A 15,146-nucleotide genomic window follows, 5' to 3' on the forward strand; every position below is an offset into this window, starting at 1 on the left:
AAGTGTAGGCTCTGACAAGTGGCCTGGGTGTGATACAAAAGGGCAGAGAGAGGCCTCAAGGCTGTGTCCACAAGCATAGGAGAGCAGGGAGGATTGCTTCTGTGGCCTAAACATCACTACTGACATTCTTTGGCCAGAAGGAAAATCTGGGTAGGACACAGCCTGCGATCTCCTGGTATCACCACAGCGGTGCCCAGCCAAGGACCAGGTGCAGGCTCCATGCCCCCACGGGCCCTCCTGCTTCGCTCCCAGCCCTGGCTCTGTGTGGTGAGGCCTGATCGTGCATAGGTCGAAGGGCACAGTTTAGATGGCCTGACGGGGCTGTGTCTTTGTTTCTGAAGGAGGATGATGGTCACCTGGAGGTGTTCTGTGAGCTCCTGGGCCTGGAGAGTGGCAGAGTCGCTCAGTGGCTGTGTAATCGCAAGATCGTCACAACCTCCGAGACAGTGGTGAAACCCATGACCAGGCCCCAGGCTGTCAATGCCAGGGATGCACTTGCCAAAAAGATCTACGCTAACCTGTTTGACTTCATTGTGGAGAGAATTAACCAAGCCTTGCAGTTTTCAGGCAAGCAGCACACTTTTATTGGTGTTTTGGACATTTATGGGTAAGGTTCTCTTCGGTGAGCTTGTGTTTCCTCATTTAAATATCGGATGCCTGTTATCTTTAGGTCATTTTAGTCTGGTTGCTCTTTTGTGTTTCACATGATCAGGAAGATGGTGTTTTCTGGTTTTGCATCTATGGATGTTAAGTACAGTCTCCTGGGGTACAGTGTCTTTTATCTAGGGTGCGTTAAAAACATTCTAAATCAGTAATGGCCAACATGAAGAGCGCATGCCAACTACCATGCTGAGTGGTTTCCATGCACTTTTTTATTCCTTAAACAACCTTATAATTATCCCCATTTTACAGATAAAACAACCAAGGCTTAGGAAGACTCATTCACGGTTGCTCTGCTGGTGGGAGAACCCAGTGCCGTGTGAGGATTGCACCCGCCTCTGTTTTCCTGCAGAGGCCCCGTGAGGTGTGGAACCCTGACATAACTCTCCCACTTCACACGGTGATAATGACAGCCCCAGAGGCCCTGCACCTTGCCCATGAGCATAGGGCCAGAGGTGGGCTCAGACCCGAGCCTTTTAGCAACCAAGCCCCTCATGCCTACATCCTCTTCCATTCTTGGATCATAGGGGTCATGTGTTTGCCCCATTCTCCATGAATTCTAATACGTTTGGTGAATCAAGTTACCACACTGGAGGGGTTTTTCCAGCTTCTTTTCTTTGCCCAGTCCTGCTTTTCTGGGTCAGACTCATCCTAAAGACATTTGAAGAATAGAATAGCCAGAGAGAGTGAGGGAGGGAGGCCTGGCCAGCATGGAGGCGAGATCTGAGGGGACTTAGCACTTGGGCTTTTGTTTGTTAGAGGCTGGCCTCAAACGCCTAACCCCTTCCCCTCCCAGGACCAACCCTGGTTTCTCAGAGGGAGAGGGGCAGATTGTGTCCCAAGGAAGGCATCATGGAGTATTCCACCTGGATTGGGGAGTAGCCCCCCACACCCTGGAAAAAGCAACTCACCCTCCCCTCTTCCCACACAGAGGGGCGAGCTGGCTCTGCTAGCCGGCTGCTACCTGCTGCGGGGTGGGGCAGGCAGAACTTCTACCCAAATACAGAGAAATAGTTATTTCATATGAAACTATTTCATACGAGACTCAGGGGTGTTACCTGTTTAACACGGTGGTGGTTTGGTGGTTTAGTCGCTAAGTCATGTCCAACTCTCGCGACCCCATGGACTGTAGCCCACAAGGCTCCTCTGTCCATGGGATTTTCCAGGCAAGAATACTGGAGTGGGTTGCCATCTGGGTTCTAAGTTAATACATGTGACTCCCAATTAATAGTATCTGTCAACAGTTATAAAACTCTTACATTGCTGGGGTAGTCTAGTAAATTATTTACCTTAAAAATAAGGATTTGAGCAGCCAGTAATCATCTAAGTAGACTTTTAAATGGAAATAGTCCTGCTTAATAATAGTCTCTCTCATTGTGATGGAAATAAGTGATTGTTATATTTTTCTCTGTTCTTTTCTGTGTTTTTTAAAATAATAGCCCTTTATTTTTAAGAATATCTCATTCAACAACACATATTCATGTGCCAGGAACTGTGTCAGGTGTGATGGGTGAATAGAATAGACATCTGGCCCCTGCCCTGTTGGGACTTAAATTTTAGTGGAGGAAGAGGCCATCAGAGATTGGGATGGTTCCTGGGAAAGGAATAAGTGGATGGATGTGCCACGGGTTAACCAGGCACCAGGAAGAGAGGGGACAGCTGAGAATAAGCAGTCAGGAGAATAGCAGGCAGGCATCAGGCATCCACAAAGCTGATAGACCACGGTAATAAGGAATTTGAATTTTTGGCTAAGTGGGCAAACTTCAGACAGGAGGAACTGTAAATTTTTAAGAACTTGTTAAGAGTATATTTTAAATTTAAATTTTAAAATTAAACCCCTCTTTAAAAATTTAAAAAGTAACATGCTCACTTGTCACCCATGAATTCATTTCACCCCTCCAAAAAGATAAGCTCTCCTCTTTAAATAAGAGTGTTCCTGTCTGGAGTGAATCCTTTCATGCCTTTCTCCAGTATGCTCATGGTTGGATTTAGCCCTCATCCCTGCACACCTGCAGCTGCTGCAAGAGCTGAGCTCAGGGTGAGCTGCGAATAAAGCTGCCTGAAAGGGAAAGTTCCCTGCATGAAGACAATTAAAGCCCAAGCTGTGAGCCTTGAGATTTCAGCTCCAGACATCGTGGAGGCTTGTGGTTCCCTAGCCAGCCAGATGTTTATGTTCTCTGGACACCGAGCTGGAAGGGCTTGGGGCCAGGAGTCAGACCCCAGGGAGTGAGCACTGCACCACACTCGTTGTGTGGCCTGGAGGGTGTCACTGAACCTCAGTTTCTGTGTCTGTAAGATGGGGCCTCTCTCGCAGGGATATTACCAAGGTCAAATGGAAGAAATTGTGAATGCATCTTTACAAACCATAAGGATTGTTCCTATGTGGACAGGAAAAGGAATGTCATTGATGTTTGACATCCCGCCTCTGCCCTAGGAAGTCCAGCCTTTGGCCCCAGCTATGGGCTACAGGGCACAAGTGAGGCCCTTCTGCCTCCCCTCCAGGCCCAGCTGTGGCCTGTCTGCAGTGTCCAGCCAGCCAAGCCTCTCTATCACCCAGGGTGCTAGTGGGATGGGGCTGTCAGGACTCTGGATTCTCCTCTTGCTCCGTGGACAGTCTGGGACCTTAACCTCCCCAGAAATTCTACACTGAGCCAAATGGGCTCAGTTATGTGAGACTCCCAGGGGATCCGTGGCTGGAGCTGGCAGGAACCTCTCAAGATTAGAGTGATTAAGAACTAAGGCTTTAGAGTCACCACGAGCTGGGGTCAGATTGCGTGTCTGGCACGCTCTGTGATGGTCACCATCTCTTCTGACCGTCATGTGTAACAGTGGGGTCAGGGCAGCCCTTCACCTAGGGTGGTGTTAGGGTTAAGTGTGGTGATGGGCATCAGCACCAACACCTGAAGCGCTCAGATTCCTCCTGGCAGGAACACTCCTCTGCCCAGGTGGTGGATCGGGTGCCCCAGTCCTGTTCAGCTCACATCGTGTTTTACAGAGTGGGGTAATTCACATAAAAGTCCAGGTTTATGGATTCTTTTGAGAGTCAGGTGACCAGACATCCTGACCTGATTCATCCATGGCCACAGCTGGCTCGAGCTGAGTAGCAACCATCCTGTAGGGCAGACCTGGTTATCATGGGTCCCACCCAGTTCCAGCCACTCGGCATGCTGTCATCTCGCAGCCTTCTCAGCTCCCGGGTCTGCAGCTCCAGAGGCAGCCGTAAAAAGTCTGAAGACGGAGATGGGGCTGTGTCTTCCTCAGGCCTGAAGGGGTCTGCTGGTCTATAACCTTGCTCTTTTCCTCTGAGGACTATGAAAGCACCCCTTGGGGAGGCAAAACTGTGCTGCCTCTGCCTTCAGCAATGAGTGGGGGCACAAGAGACAGCGTTGCTTTTTTCACGGGGAGCAGAAGACTTCCCTGTACCCTGGTGGCTCAAACAAGTAATAAACAAAGCTCTCCAAGTTGTTAGCCTCTCATAGCTAAGTCTGACACTGACTGTGTGACCCCAGACAAATTTTTGAACTTCTCAGTCTTATTTCCTCATCTATGAACTTAGGATAATAAGGCTGATGTCAGTGTTGTTGTACAGATTATGTGATATGCCATATTGTGCACATTGCCTATTTTAGTGCCTGCCTCAAGTAGGTGTTCTGTACACACCAGATTCCTTCCTGGGGGCAGCCTGGAAAAACGTGACTTATAAGCTGACTGCTAGGATAGTTAAAACAAGAATTGAGGCATGTTTAAAATTCATAGAAAACAGTTACACTGTTAAAGTTGTGAAAAATACTAACCTATAAACAAATGTGTATATCCTTCAGGTTATGTCTTAACTAGTTTAAACTGTATTTCAGTTTTGAAACCTTTGATGTGAACAGCTTTGAACAGTTTTGCATCAATTATGCTAACGAAAAGCTGCAACAGCAGTTTAACCTGGTAGGTGACTTTTCTGCCTTCTTGAAACTAGCTCTCAGCTGTGTGTGTGTGCGCGCGCGCGCGCGCGCGTGTGTGTCTGTCTGTCTGTCTCAATAGGGAGAGAGGCCGAGTCTGGCTCTTTGCCTCTTCAAATCTCACCAGTATTAATAGAGTGACATGCTGGGTCACTGCACCATCTTGTGGCTGTTTCTTGAAACTGCACCTTTCCGTCCTATTTCATTTTTGTGGAGGCACCTGCCAACATTTGTTTCAGTTCATCACCTGCCATTCTTGGATACAGTCCCCTTCCAGCCAGACCAAGTCACTTCGTTTCCTGCAGGCTCCAGTCCTTGTGAGCCTTGGGATCTGCCCCTTCTCTCTGCCACAACCCACCTGCCCCTGTCCCTTCCCATCCCTTCCTCTTCACCTGGAGAACTCCTGCTTGTCTTTTGAAATTCAGCTTCTCCCACCCAGCTCATGAGGAAAAGATAGTGTGACATCATAGAGAGCATGAGCTTTTGCTCAAAATGAAGTGGATTTTAGTCTCAGATCTACCACCTCCTTCCCCTGGGGCCTTGGGTTCTCTGAGCCTCAATTTTCTCATTTTGAAAATGGGTCAGTTGTATTTTCCTAGTATTTTTGTGAGGAGAACACTTAATATTGAATCATATTCAGTAAATGCTTCTTTGCTTTCTTATTCTTTGCTCCAGAGTTAATCTATGTATAGGCATTAAATTTCACCCAACATTTGTATTCTGTTATCATTCTCATGGATTCCCTGGAGGTTTAGCATTTAAAACTGAAACTAAGATTTATTCCAAGTGGATATGCAGCATAACTCACCTGAAGTCAAACAGTACATGTGGATTCTGCCCCTCTCCATACTCCAGGGCCACCTTGCTTTCCAACACACACATTCACCACAACCTTAGAATGATACATATGCGAGACACTCTGAAAAGAGCACATCAGAGGCTGAAATTCCATTCTTTTCTTTTTTTTATTCTGCCTTTCCTCCTCTTCCACTTCATCCTCCTTATTTTTCCCCCTTTGATGTTGTTAGAGTCATCTATCAATGTGCAGATCCTCCTGGGAGGGGTAATGACTTAAAATATAAGTGTAAGCCCTAGTGAGTCCTCTCCTGGCTCCTGTCCCATGAATCTGGCCTCTGCTGGACCCCTGCATCTGAGTAGCCTCTGGGAGCTAAGCCGTGACAAAGTGAGCCTGCCACCTTCCTCTCTCTGCCTCTGTGCCGTCTATGCTCCCTTCTGTGGTTAAAGCACCACCCCTGACCCGGTGTGCTGAGCCTTGCGCTCACCCAGCCTCTTTGCTCTTACTCCCCTTCCTTGCACAGTGTCTGGCCTCTGCAGAACCCTTGGATGAGTCCTGACTGGGCTCTCCCCTCCAGTTCTGGCCTGTTCAAAGCCATTCCCACCCCCAAACTGAGTTACCTTTCCAGAACCTAAGTCTCGTCATGAACTCCATGGGTCCTCACTGCCCCCAGGAAAAGGCCACAGGATTGAGATTCTCTGGGGGTTCACCAGAAATCTGGTCTGGCATGATTTCCCCTCTGCCGTCCTTGGCAGCCCCATCCATCACTCCAGCCATTACCATTGTGCACGCTCTCTCTCCCTCCCTCTCCCTCCCTCCCTAGCTTGTGTGGGCACTGTTCAGTTCCCAGCCACCTGTTGGGCTTCATCTAGTTCCCCCTGGGATTCTCCAATGGGAGACTTTCTCCTCGCAGCCCCTCCCCATTCTGCCACCTGCAGCCAGGATGAGCCTGAGCCAGCCTTCTGGGAAGACTTCCCTGTACCCTGGTGGCTCAAACAAGTAATAAACAAAGCTCTCCGAGTTGTTAGCCTCTCACACTGGCCCCACAGCCAGCACTCTCAGGTGGACTGGCTCTTAACCCAGTCAAAGAGACTGGGTCCATGTTTGACAGCAGCAGTGGCTGAGCAGGGAGAGGCTCCAGGACCACCTTGAGTGCCAAAGGTGGCAGGCTGGCCCAGAGCTTACACCCCAGGAAGTGGGGACACACTCAGCTTGGGTGGGAAGATGACAGCTAGACCCACATTAGGACCTCAGCCGCATTGAGTAGGTAAGGGGAGTGACATGTACCTCGGACGCTTCCATAAACATTACAAATCATGTGTCTACATTTTCCAAATGTTTATGTCCTGTTCTTCAGAAGCACACTCTAATACTCTCTACTTTCTATATTAACTTCTGGATTTCCAGCATGTCTTTAAACTTGAACAAGAAGAGTATATGAAGGAAGATATTCCTTGGACTCTGATAGATTTCTATGACAACCAACCAGTCATTGACCTGATTGAAGCAAAAATGGGCATTTTGGAGTTACTGGATGAAGAATGCTTGGTAACTTTTAAAAATAATTTTAACTTCAGAGCAATAATAGATGAGTCTATTTCCAAATAAATTTTTTTTTTTTTAATCTGCATGTAAATTCCTGACCTGTTACCAATTGATTGGCTGTTAATTCTGGGACAGCAGTCCATAGCAGGAACCCCAGGAGGCTGGGTGAACCTACCACCCTCAGTATGTATAGCCCACCCTTGGGTAACATGCATGACCTCTTAGGTCAGGTCGAGCAGGGAGGAGCCCTTTGAAGCTGTCTCTGGGTGTGTATATAGAGTAGACATGGAAACAGTAAGTGACCACACTCCAGTTGTTAATGACTAACAGGAATTGAGTTTTCTCTTACTTCCTGATTCCATGAGTCACCCACTGGGAGGTACAGCTGAAAAATCAACATCATACAATTGAGAAAAGAGTCTCTAGGAATTTTCCTATTATTATTATCTTCTGGGAGGGACAACTTTATAGTGAGTCAGCCTAGCAGTGTCCTTCATGGGGCCATAGGAAAAAATAATCCCTAGGACAGTATTTGTGTTTTTTTGGTTTGAAATTTATATTTTAATGTTTAAACACACACATCTTGTTTTTTTCCCAAAGATTTATCACCCCCTTTCACGATGATAATGTTGAAGACGTACTGGTATTTTCTCCCTATAATTCTCAATTCCATGGTGCTTCTCACAAACCATCCTTTCTGATGCCACCTATGTTTCAGTCCCTGCAGTGACGTAAGATTAAAAGGCAGGCACCAAGGCCAAACATTCTGGAATGATCTACTGAGGGCAGGGTGCAGAGGCCAATGTGGGCTCTAGGAATATTTGTACCAAATCTACAGAGCATCCCTGGTGGCTCAGATGGTAAAGAATCTGCCTGCAACACAGGAGACCTGGGTTGCATCCCTGGGTTGGGAAGATCCCCTGGAGGAGAGAATGGCTGCCCACTCCCGTGTTCTTGCCTGGAGAATCCCATGGACATAGGAGGCTGGCAGGCGACAGTCCATAACATCCCAAAGAGTCAGATTCAACTGAGTGACTAACATTGCAGAGATAGTCCCTAGAAGTTTGCAGGTGTCATTTGGACACTATGGAGTACTAGATTCACAGAGTTCAGGCTGAACATAGCTGGTGATAGCTTCAAAATCACCAGTATCAAGAAATAAGTTCTGCAACTAGCTTAGTGTAAGTAGTTAAGACCTTAGTTCAAGGAGGGAGTTATTAACTAGGCAGTAAAACAAACGAAAAACTGTCTTCCTGAGGCAGGTGCCAACCTTTCTCCATTCAACCAAGAATAAAAATTGTGTTCACCTAATGGAATTTGTGCTACTTTTTCCTGACTCTTTGGACTACTTCGGGAAAAAATATTAAAATACTGTCAGTTTTGCAGAAATAAAATCCTTCATCCTTATATCATTATATCACTGTTTCATTTTCATTGATAACATCTTGTTCTTCTAAAAGAGCATTGATATGTCTGTTGAAATACCACTCTAAAGAATAAGATCAAAGACAGACTCATGCCTCTGTTGCTGTTGAAAAAGGAGCCTCCCACGTTGAGCCGTCCACTTGGAGGTGCAGCTCGTCTTGGTTTCTTAGAATTAGCACTTTTCCTCCCCTTGGTTAATCTTTTGTCTCTAGTTGTCTTACTTGCTATTTGGTTTGCTTTTCTCTTCCAGTTACCACATGGGACTGATGAAAACTGGCTTCAAAAGCTGTATAATAATTTTGTCAACAAAAACTCTTTGTTTGAAAAACCCAGAATGTCAAACACCTCCTTTATCATCCAGCACTTTGCAGATAAGGTACAGTGAAAGTCTGGAGCAGAGCTGTCTGCCTGCAGCTGTCCAGCTGTCCCCTGGGAGGAGCAGGCAGGCCAGGGGCTTTTCTGGTCAGAACTGTCACACTTAGCATGTAGCTGTGATGAAGAATATTTGTGTGTACGCAAATGTGTGTGTGTGTGTGTGTGTGTGTGTGAGAGAGAGACAGTTCTCAATCTGGCTTTATCACAAAATACTTGAGTTTTTAAATTTTTAAATTTTTTAAAGATAAACGTATTGCCAGTGGACCTCATTTCTGATTTGAGGTCTATTGTAAGTTCATTAACCATTTATCAGTTTATTTTCTCTATGAAGTTGTTATAATCAAGACCGGGTACAGACCTCCCTGGTGGTCCAGTGGCTAAAACTCCATGCTCCCTATGCAGGGACCTGGGTTAAGTCCCTGGTCAGGGAACTAGATCTCACATTCTGCAAATAAAAGTTTGTGTGCCACAACTAAGACCCAGCGCAGCCAAAATAAGTTAAATTTTTAAAAAAGACAGAGTAGTTGTTTCCTACATTGAAAACTATGTCTTTTTTTGACCCTTTGCTTTTTTATTGTCATAATTTATTTGTTACTTTGGTAACATAGTTTTCGTTCCAATCCCAAAGAAAGGCAATGCCAAAGAATGCTCAAACTACCGCACAATTGCACTCATCTCACATGCTAGTAAAGTAATGCTCAAAATTCTCTAAGCCAGGCTTCAGCAATACATGAACCGCGAACTTCCAGATGTTCAAGCTGGTTTAGAAAAGGCAGAGGAACCAGAGATCAAATTGCCAATATCCGCTGGATCATCGAAAAAGCAAGAGGGTATCAGAAAAACATCTATTTCTGCTTTACTGACTATGCCAAAGCCTTTGACTGTGTGGATCACAATAAACTGTGGAAAATTCTGAAAGAGATGGAAATACCAGACCATCTGACCTGTCTCTTGAGAAACCTGTATGCAGGTCAGGAAGCAACAGTTAGAACTGGACATGGAACAACAGACTGGTTCCAAATAGGAAAAGGAGTATGTCAAGGCTGTATATTGTCACCCTGCTTATTTAACTTCTATGCAGAGTACATCATGAGAAACGCTGGGCTGGAAGAAACAAGCTGGAATCAAGATTGCCGGGAGAAATATCAATAACCTCAGATATGCGGATGACACCACCCTTATGGCAGAAAGTGAAGAAGAACTAAAGAGCCTCTTGATGAAGGTGAAGGAGGAGAGTGAAAAAGTTGGCTTAAAGCTCAACGTTCAGAAAACTAAGATCATGGCATCTGGTCCCATCACTCCATGGGAAATAGATGGGGAAACAGTGGAAACAGTGTCAGACTTGATTTTTTGGGGCTCCAGAATCACTGCTGATGGTGACTGCAGCCATGAAATTAAAAGATGCTTACTCCTTGGAAGGAAGCTTATGGCCAACCTAGATAGCATATTTAAAAGCAGAGACATTACTTTGCCAACAAAAGTCCGTCTAGTCAAGGCTATGGTTTTTCCAGTGGTCATGTATGGATGTGAGAGTTGGACGGTGAAGAAAGCTGAGTGCCGCAGAATTGATGCTTTTGAACTGTGGTGTTGGAGAAGACTCTTGAGAGTCCCTTGGACTGCAAGGAGATCCAATCAATCCATCCTAAAAGAGATCAATCCTGGGTGTTCATTGGAAGGTCTGATGTTGAAGCTGAAACTCCAATACTTTGGGCACCTCATGCGAAGGGTTGACTCATTGGAAAAGACCCTAATGCTGGGTAGGATTGGGGGTGGGAGGAGAAGGGGACGACAGAGGATGAGATGGTTGGATGGCATCACCGACTTGATGAACATGGGTTTGGGTAGACTCCAGGAGTTGGTAATGGACGGGGAGGCCTGGCGTGCTGCAATTCATGGGGTCGTAGAGAGTCAGACACGACTGAGCGACTGAACTGAACTGAACTGAACATAGATTGACTCAAGATGGTGGGTTTTCTAGGTGATCTTTGTTTTCTCTCTATGTCACCAATATCTTATGGAAAAATGTTACTTTACTTTCAAAAATTATTTTAAAAACTCAAATTACAGAAAGCTTAGAAAATGGAAGGATAAGAAGACAATTCACCATAACCACCTGCCCTAAATATGCTTTCTCATCTTACTTTCCTTCCTTAAGAAAACTCCTGCTCTCTGCTTTATTACCCAGTTGGGTGTTACTCCTGTGGCCTGGCCAGCACCCTGGGGTCATGGGGACAGCCTGTGCTTGTGTGCCCTAGCCGCTAATGCTGTGGGTCAGTCTGCTGGTCATGTCTGAGTGCCCACAGGGGCAACGGAGGGGACAGCCAGCGGCTCAGCTCTAATAACCTGTGTGGGCAAGAGGAGCACTCTTCAACACGATCGCCTTTTAGTGCTTGCTTGCAAGTTGTTCACATAGGCTCCTGAAGAGATGCACGTGAAATGAGTGATGATATATCAAGTTATATTTTCTAGTTGTCCTTTATAATTTCACAGTTGTGATCCCAAGTAAAAAAAAAAAAAAAAAAGTATCAGACTTCCTGTAAAGCACATATATGGGATTTACTTCAAGAGACCCTGTCTATAGTACATGGTTTCTGTACATTCAATTCTTGTCACCTGGTACTTCTAAGAAGATTCTCTTAAGAGAACTAACAATGCTGCATTTTGTGTGGACTGTGGATTGGAGGGAAGAAACCACACATGCCATAGCATTAGCTTATGTTCTCAATTTAATTAGCCAGGAAAATAAAATTGTCTTCAGAGAAAGGCAGCTGTGTTTAGATACAGTAAGTCAGCACACTTTGCCTTGGTCCTCAGAGCCCCGGCAGAGACACTCAGCTGCCTGTGACACTGTCCCTGTAGACAGTCTTCTGGGAAAGCTCTCTATTTATTACACTTTGGCTTGTTTATCTAGTGGCTCACACACCAGCCTGGAAGAACTTACGCAACAGTCCTCATGCTTTATTCACAAGGGTGTGTTTACAGACAGCCAGCGTTCCTGGTTCCTAACCCAAACTGCACCAGTAAGGATACTTTCCTACCCGTGGGGCAAAGCAGCATCCTTGTCAGGGGTCCCTGAACACCCTCTCTGCCTCCACAATCCAGCATCCCAAGAGCCTGTTTGTTCACAATTTTAAAAATGTTTTTTTATTTATGAAGAATATCACATTTTAAAATACACAATCCAGAGATTTGACTATTGTAAATAGTGCTACAATGAGCAACAGGGGTGCAAATATCTTTTTGAGTTAGTGTTTTGGTTTTCTTGATATATATATATATATGTATGTACACACACACACACACACACACACACACACACACACACACACACACAGGAGTGGAATTGCTGGATCAAATGGTAATTCTATTTTTAATTTTTTGAGGCAACTCCATACTGTTTTCCATAGTGGCTGCACCAATCTGCATTCCCACTAACAGTACACGAGTGTTCTCTTTTCCCCACATCCTTACCAACACTTGTTATTTGTTGTCTTTTCGATGATAGCTATTCTGACAGGTGTGAGGTTTATCTCACTGTGGCTTTGATTTACATTCCCCCAGTGATTAGTAACACTGAGTATCTTTTCATGTGCCTGGTGACCATCTGTTTGTCTTCTTTGGAAAAATATCTATTCTGATTCTCTGCTCATTCCTTAAATAGGATTCTTTTTTTGTAGTTGAGTTGTATAAGTTCTTATATTTTGGGTTAATCCCTTATCAGATATATCATTTGCAAATAACTTCTGCATTCAGTAGGTGGCCTTTTTGTTTTGTTGATAGTTTCCTTTGCTGTGTAAAAACTTCTTAGTTTGGTATAGCCTGATTTATTTTTGCTTTTGTTTCCCTGGTCTGAGGAAACATATCCCCCAAAGTATTACTAAGACCAATGTCAAAGAGCATGCTACCTGTGTTCTCTTTTACAAGTTTTATGTTTTCAGGTCTTACATTCAAATTTTAATCCATTTTGAATTTATTTTTGTACATGATGTGGGAGTAGTCCAGTTTGATTCTTTTACATGTAGCTGTCCAGTTTCCCCAACACCACTTACTGAAGAGGCTGTCTTTTCCCCACTGTATGCTCTTGCCTCCTTTGTCATAGACTAATTGCCCATAAAAGTGTGGGTTCATTTCTTGGCTCTCTACTCTGTTATATTGATTTATATGTCTGTCTTTATGCCAGTGCCATACTGTTTTGATGACTGTAGCTTTGTCACTAACTGGAGGTTTGAATATTTAAGGAGCCACCCTGGCTATGTTGTTGTTAGGGATTCAAGAAGCCTTATGAATCAGAAAGGGCCTCATGGAGGGTTTTTCTAAACCAAACTCTAACCCACTCTAAATCTGACTCTACGGGTTTTGTGCCTTGGAAAGCTATGTGGTCAGCTGGTCAGTTTTTCTTTTCTTTCTACCACATTAATGCTGATTCAGGAAGACATTTCTGTTTGAACTCAAAGGATACCACTGAGCTTTTCTCCTCCTCCTGGTGACTTCAAAGGTAAAGAGAACCCTAAGTGAGGTCTTCTTATATTAATTGCACATATAACAGGGAACAGTCAGTCACCTGTGGCCAGTGGGAACTAACAGGTGAGTGTAGGTGAGTGTAGAGTGGCCAGTGAGAGGTCCAGGCAGTGGGAGAACATGGTGCTTTACATCAGATGACACAACCCCAGCTTTCTAAGCTCTCTATAATATAATAAGGTTGCTGAGACAAACAGAAACTGAATCTCTTTTTAAAACATTGTTTTTATAGCCCCTTCATTAATTGTTCTTAAAAAAATAAAAGAAACTTGTGGTACTTAGATGCAGCTTTTGCCTCTTTGGAAATAACTCCTTTGTTTGCACAGGTAGAGTATAAATGTGAAGGTTTCCTGGAGAAGAACAGAGATACCGTCTATGACATGCTGGTGGAAATCCTGAGAGCAAGCAAGGTTTGTAAAGTCCTAAAGGGTAGTTAATATTATTTGTTGTATACTTGACATGGACCTAGATGTGAATCAAGAGAAAGAAACATGTGCGTGTTATCTGTCTTGTAACAACAAATTGTAGCTTCTGCATACAAAAAGTCATCCTCATTAGTATAGTGATGAGTATTTTGTTTTATTTTTAGAGAGCTTTTTAAAATATAATTTAAAACTATTTTGTGCCAGTACAATATATTAATTTTACAAATCTAAAATTTTTATCTACTCTTAAAGTATTTGCAAAAACCACACATCTTTCTTCAGCTTTATTGCACACTATCTATAAGAAAATACTAATTTTTAAATTAGAAAACATAAAAATGTTTTCAATATAGAAGAGACAATCTAATTTTAAAGACAATACTGTATAAGAATGTCTACCCAGAAAACAGAAAACTTTCACAGGATACCAAGCTGGCCAGATGCTTCAGAAGATCCGGTACTAGTCCAAGATACTTAATCCTAACTGTATCATCCTTCTTCAGTAGAAATCTAGATGCCACTCAAGGTGGTTTCATATACAAACAAAGAATGACCATTTTAGAATTGGCACTAAAATATGTTTCTAGCTTCTGAAAGCATTCAAATTTTCACTACACGCAAAATCAAAAATCAAATGTGCCGAGGATAAGAAGGACAGCAAAGACGATCATTTAAAAAGTCATGATTCACACTTTATACCTTCACTCACAAATATTTGTACTGCACCTACCATACACCAAGCACTGTCCTAGACTCTGGGGAAACAGCAGTAAACAAGACAAATAGGGCTCCTGACCTCAAGGAGCTCACATCCCACAGGGAGCAACATACCTCCCAAATGAAAGCAAATCGTGGTAGGTAGTGCTAAGTAAGTGCTCAAGAAAACCAAAGCAAGGCAGAGTGCTGCTCTGTGAATGTGAGCTCCTTGAATCCATGGTACTATGTGCTGAAGTGTCACCGTAAGAGTGACTTCTGGCCTTTTCTTTTCCTCCTTAAACGTTTCTCTCAATTTAAGAATTTTAAGAACTCAAATTCTTAAAGTTTGAGAATAAGGATGTTTCATACACAGTCCTTCATTTTTTGTGAAGATTTGATTATCATACTTATTTTCCTTGTTTTTGAAGGTCCCTTGTCCTTTGTTAATGCTCAAGTATTTTGACAACTTCCCAAATAAGCCTGAGCACTTCCCCTAATGGTCATAAATAAATCACAGGCAATGGAAACTTCAGTTATTAAAATTGATTCATGACAGAGAATTCAATGTAGAAATAGGCTGTATTTTGTGTACCAAATTAGTTGACATAATTCACCAATTGTTTACTCACCCAAGGCCAGCTTGGGGTCCAGCATGCTGAATTCCTCAAGAGGAATTCAGATTGCCATGAAGCACAGATGGGTCTCTCCACTAAACCCACAAGCTATCAGAGGCCTGGGAATTCCAGATTCACTTGT

At 44.0% G+C, this 15,146-nt stretch overlaps 1 protein-coding gene across 1 annotated transcript in view; it reads left to right on the forward strand.

Moving 5' to 3' along the window:
* The window catches only part of MYO5C (myosin VC), a 121,609-nt gene that overhangs the window by 48,674 nt on the left and 57,789 nt on the right, over window positions 1–15,146 (forward strand). Inside the window, exons 12-16 of the mRNA XM_081511482.1 lie at window positions 342–607; window positions 4,515–4,596; window positions 6,814–6,954; window positions 8,627–8,752; window positions 13,596–13,679. Of these exons, the coding sequence (XP_081367608.1) occupies window positions 342–607; window positions 4,515–4,596; window positions 6,814–6,954; window positions 8,627–8,752; window positions 13,596–13,679 (699 nt within the window). The remainder of the gene's footprint in view (window positions 1–341; window positions 608–4,514; window positions 4,597–6,813; window positions 6,955–8,626; window positions 8,753–13,595; window positions 13,680–15,146) is intronic.

The sequence above is a fragment of the Giraffa tippelskirchi genome, chromosome 7 (genome assembly GCF_054371585.1).
Source record: "Giraffa tippelskirchi isolate mGirTip1 chromosome 7, T2T-mGirTip1v1.2.pri, whole genome shotgun sequence".
Classification (NCBI taxonomy): domain Eukaryota; kingdom Metazoa; phylum Chordata; class Mammalia; order Artiodactyla; family Giraffidae; genus Giraffa; species Giraffa tippelskirchi.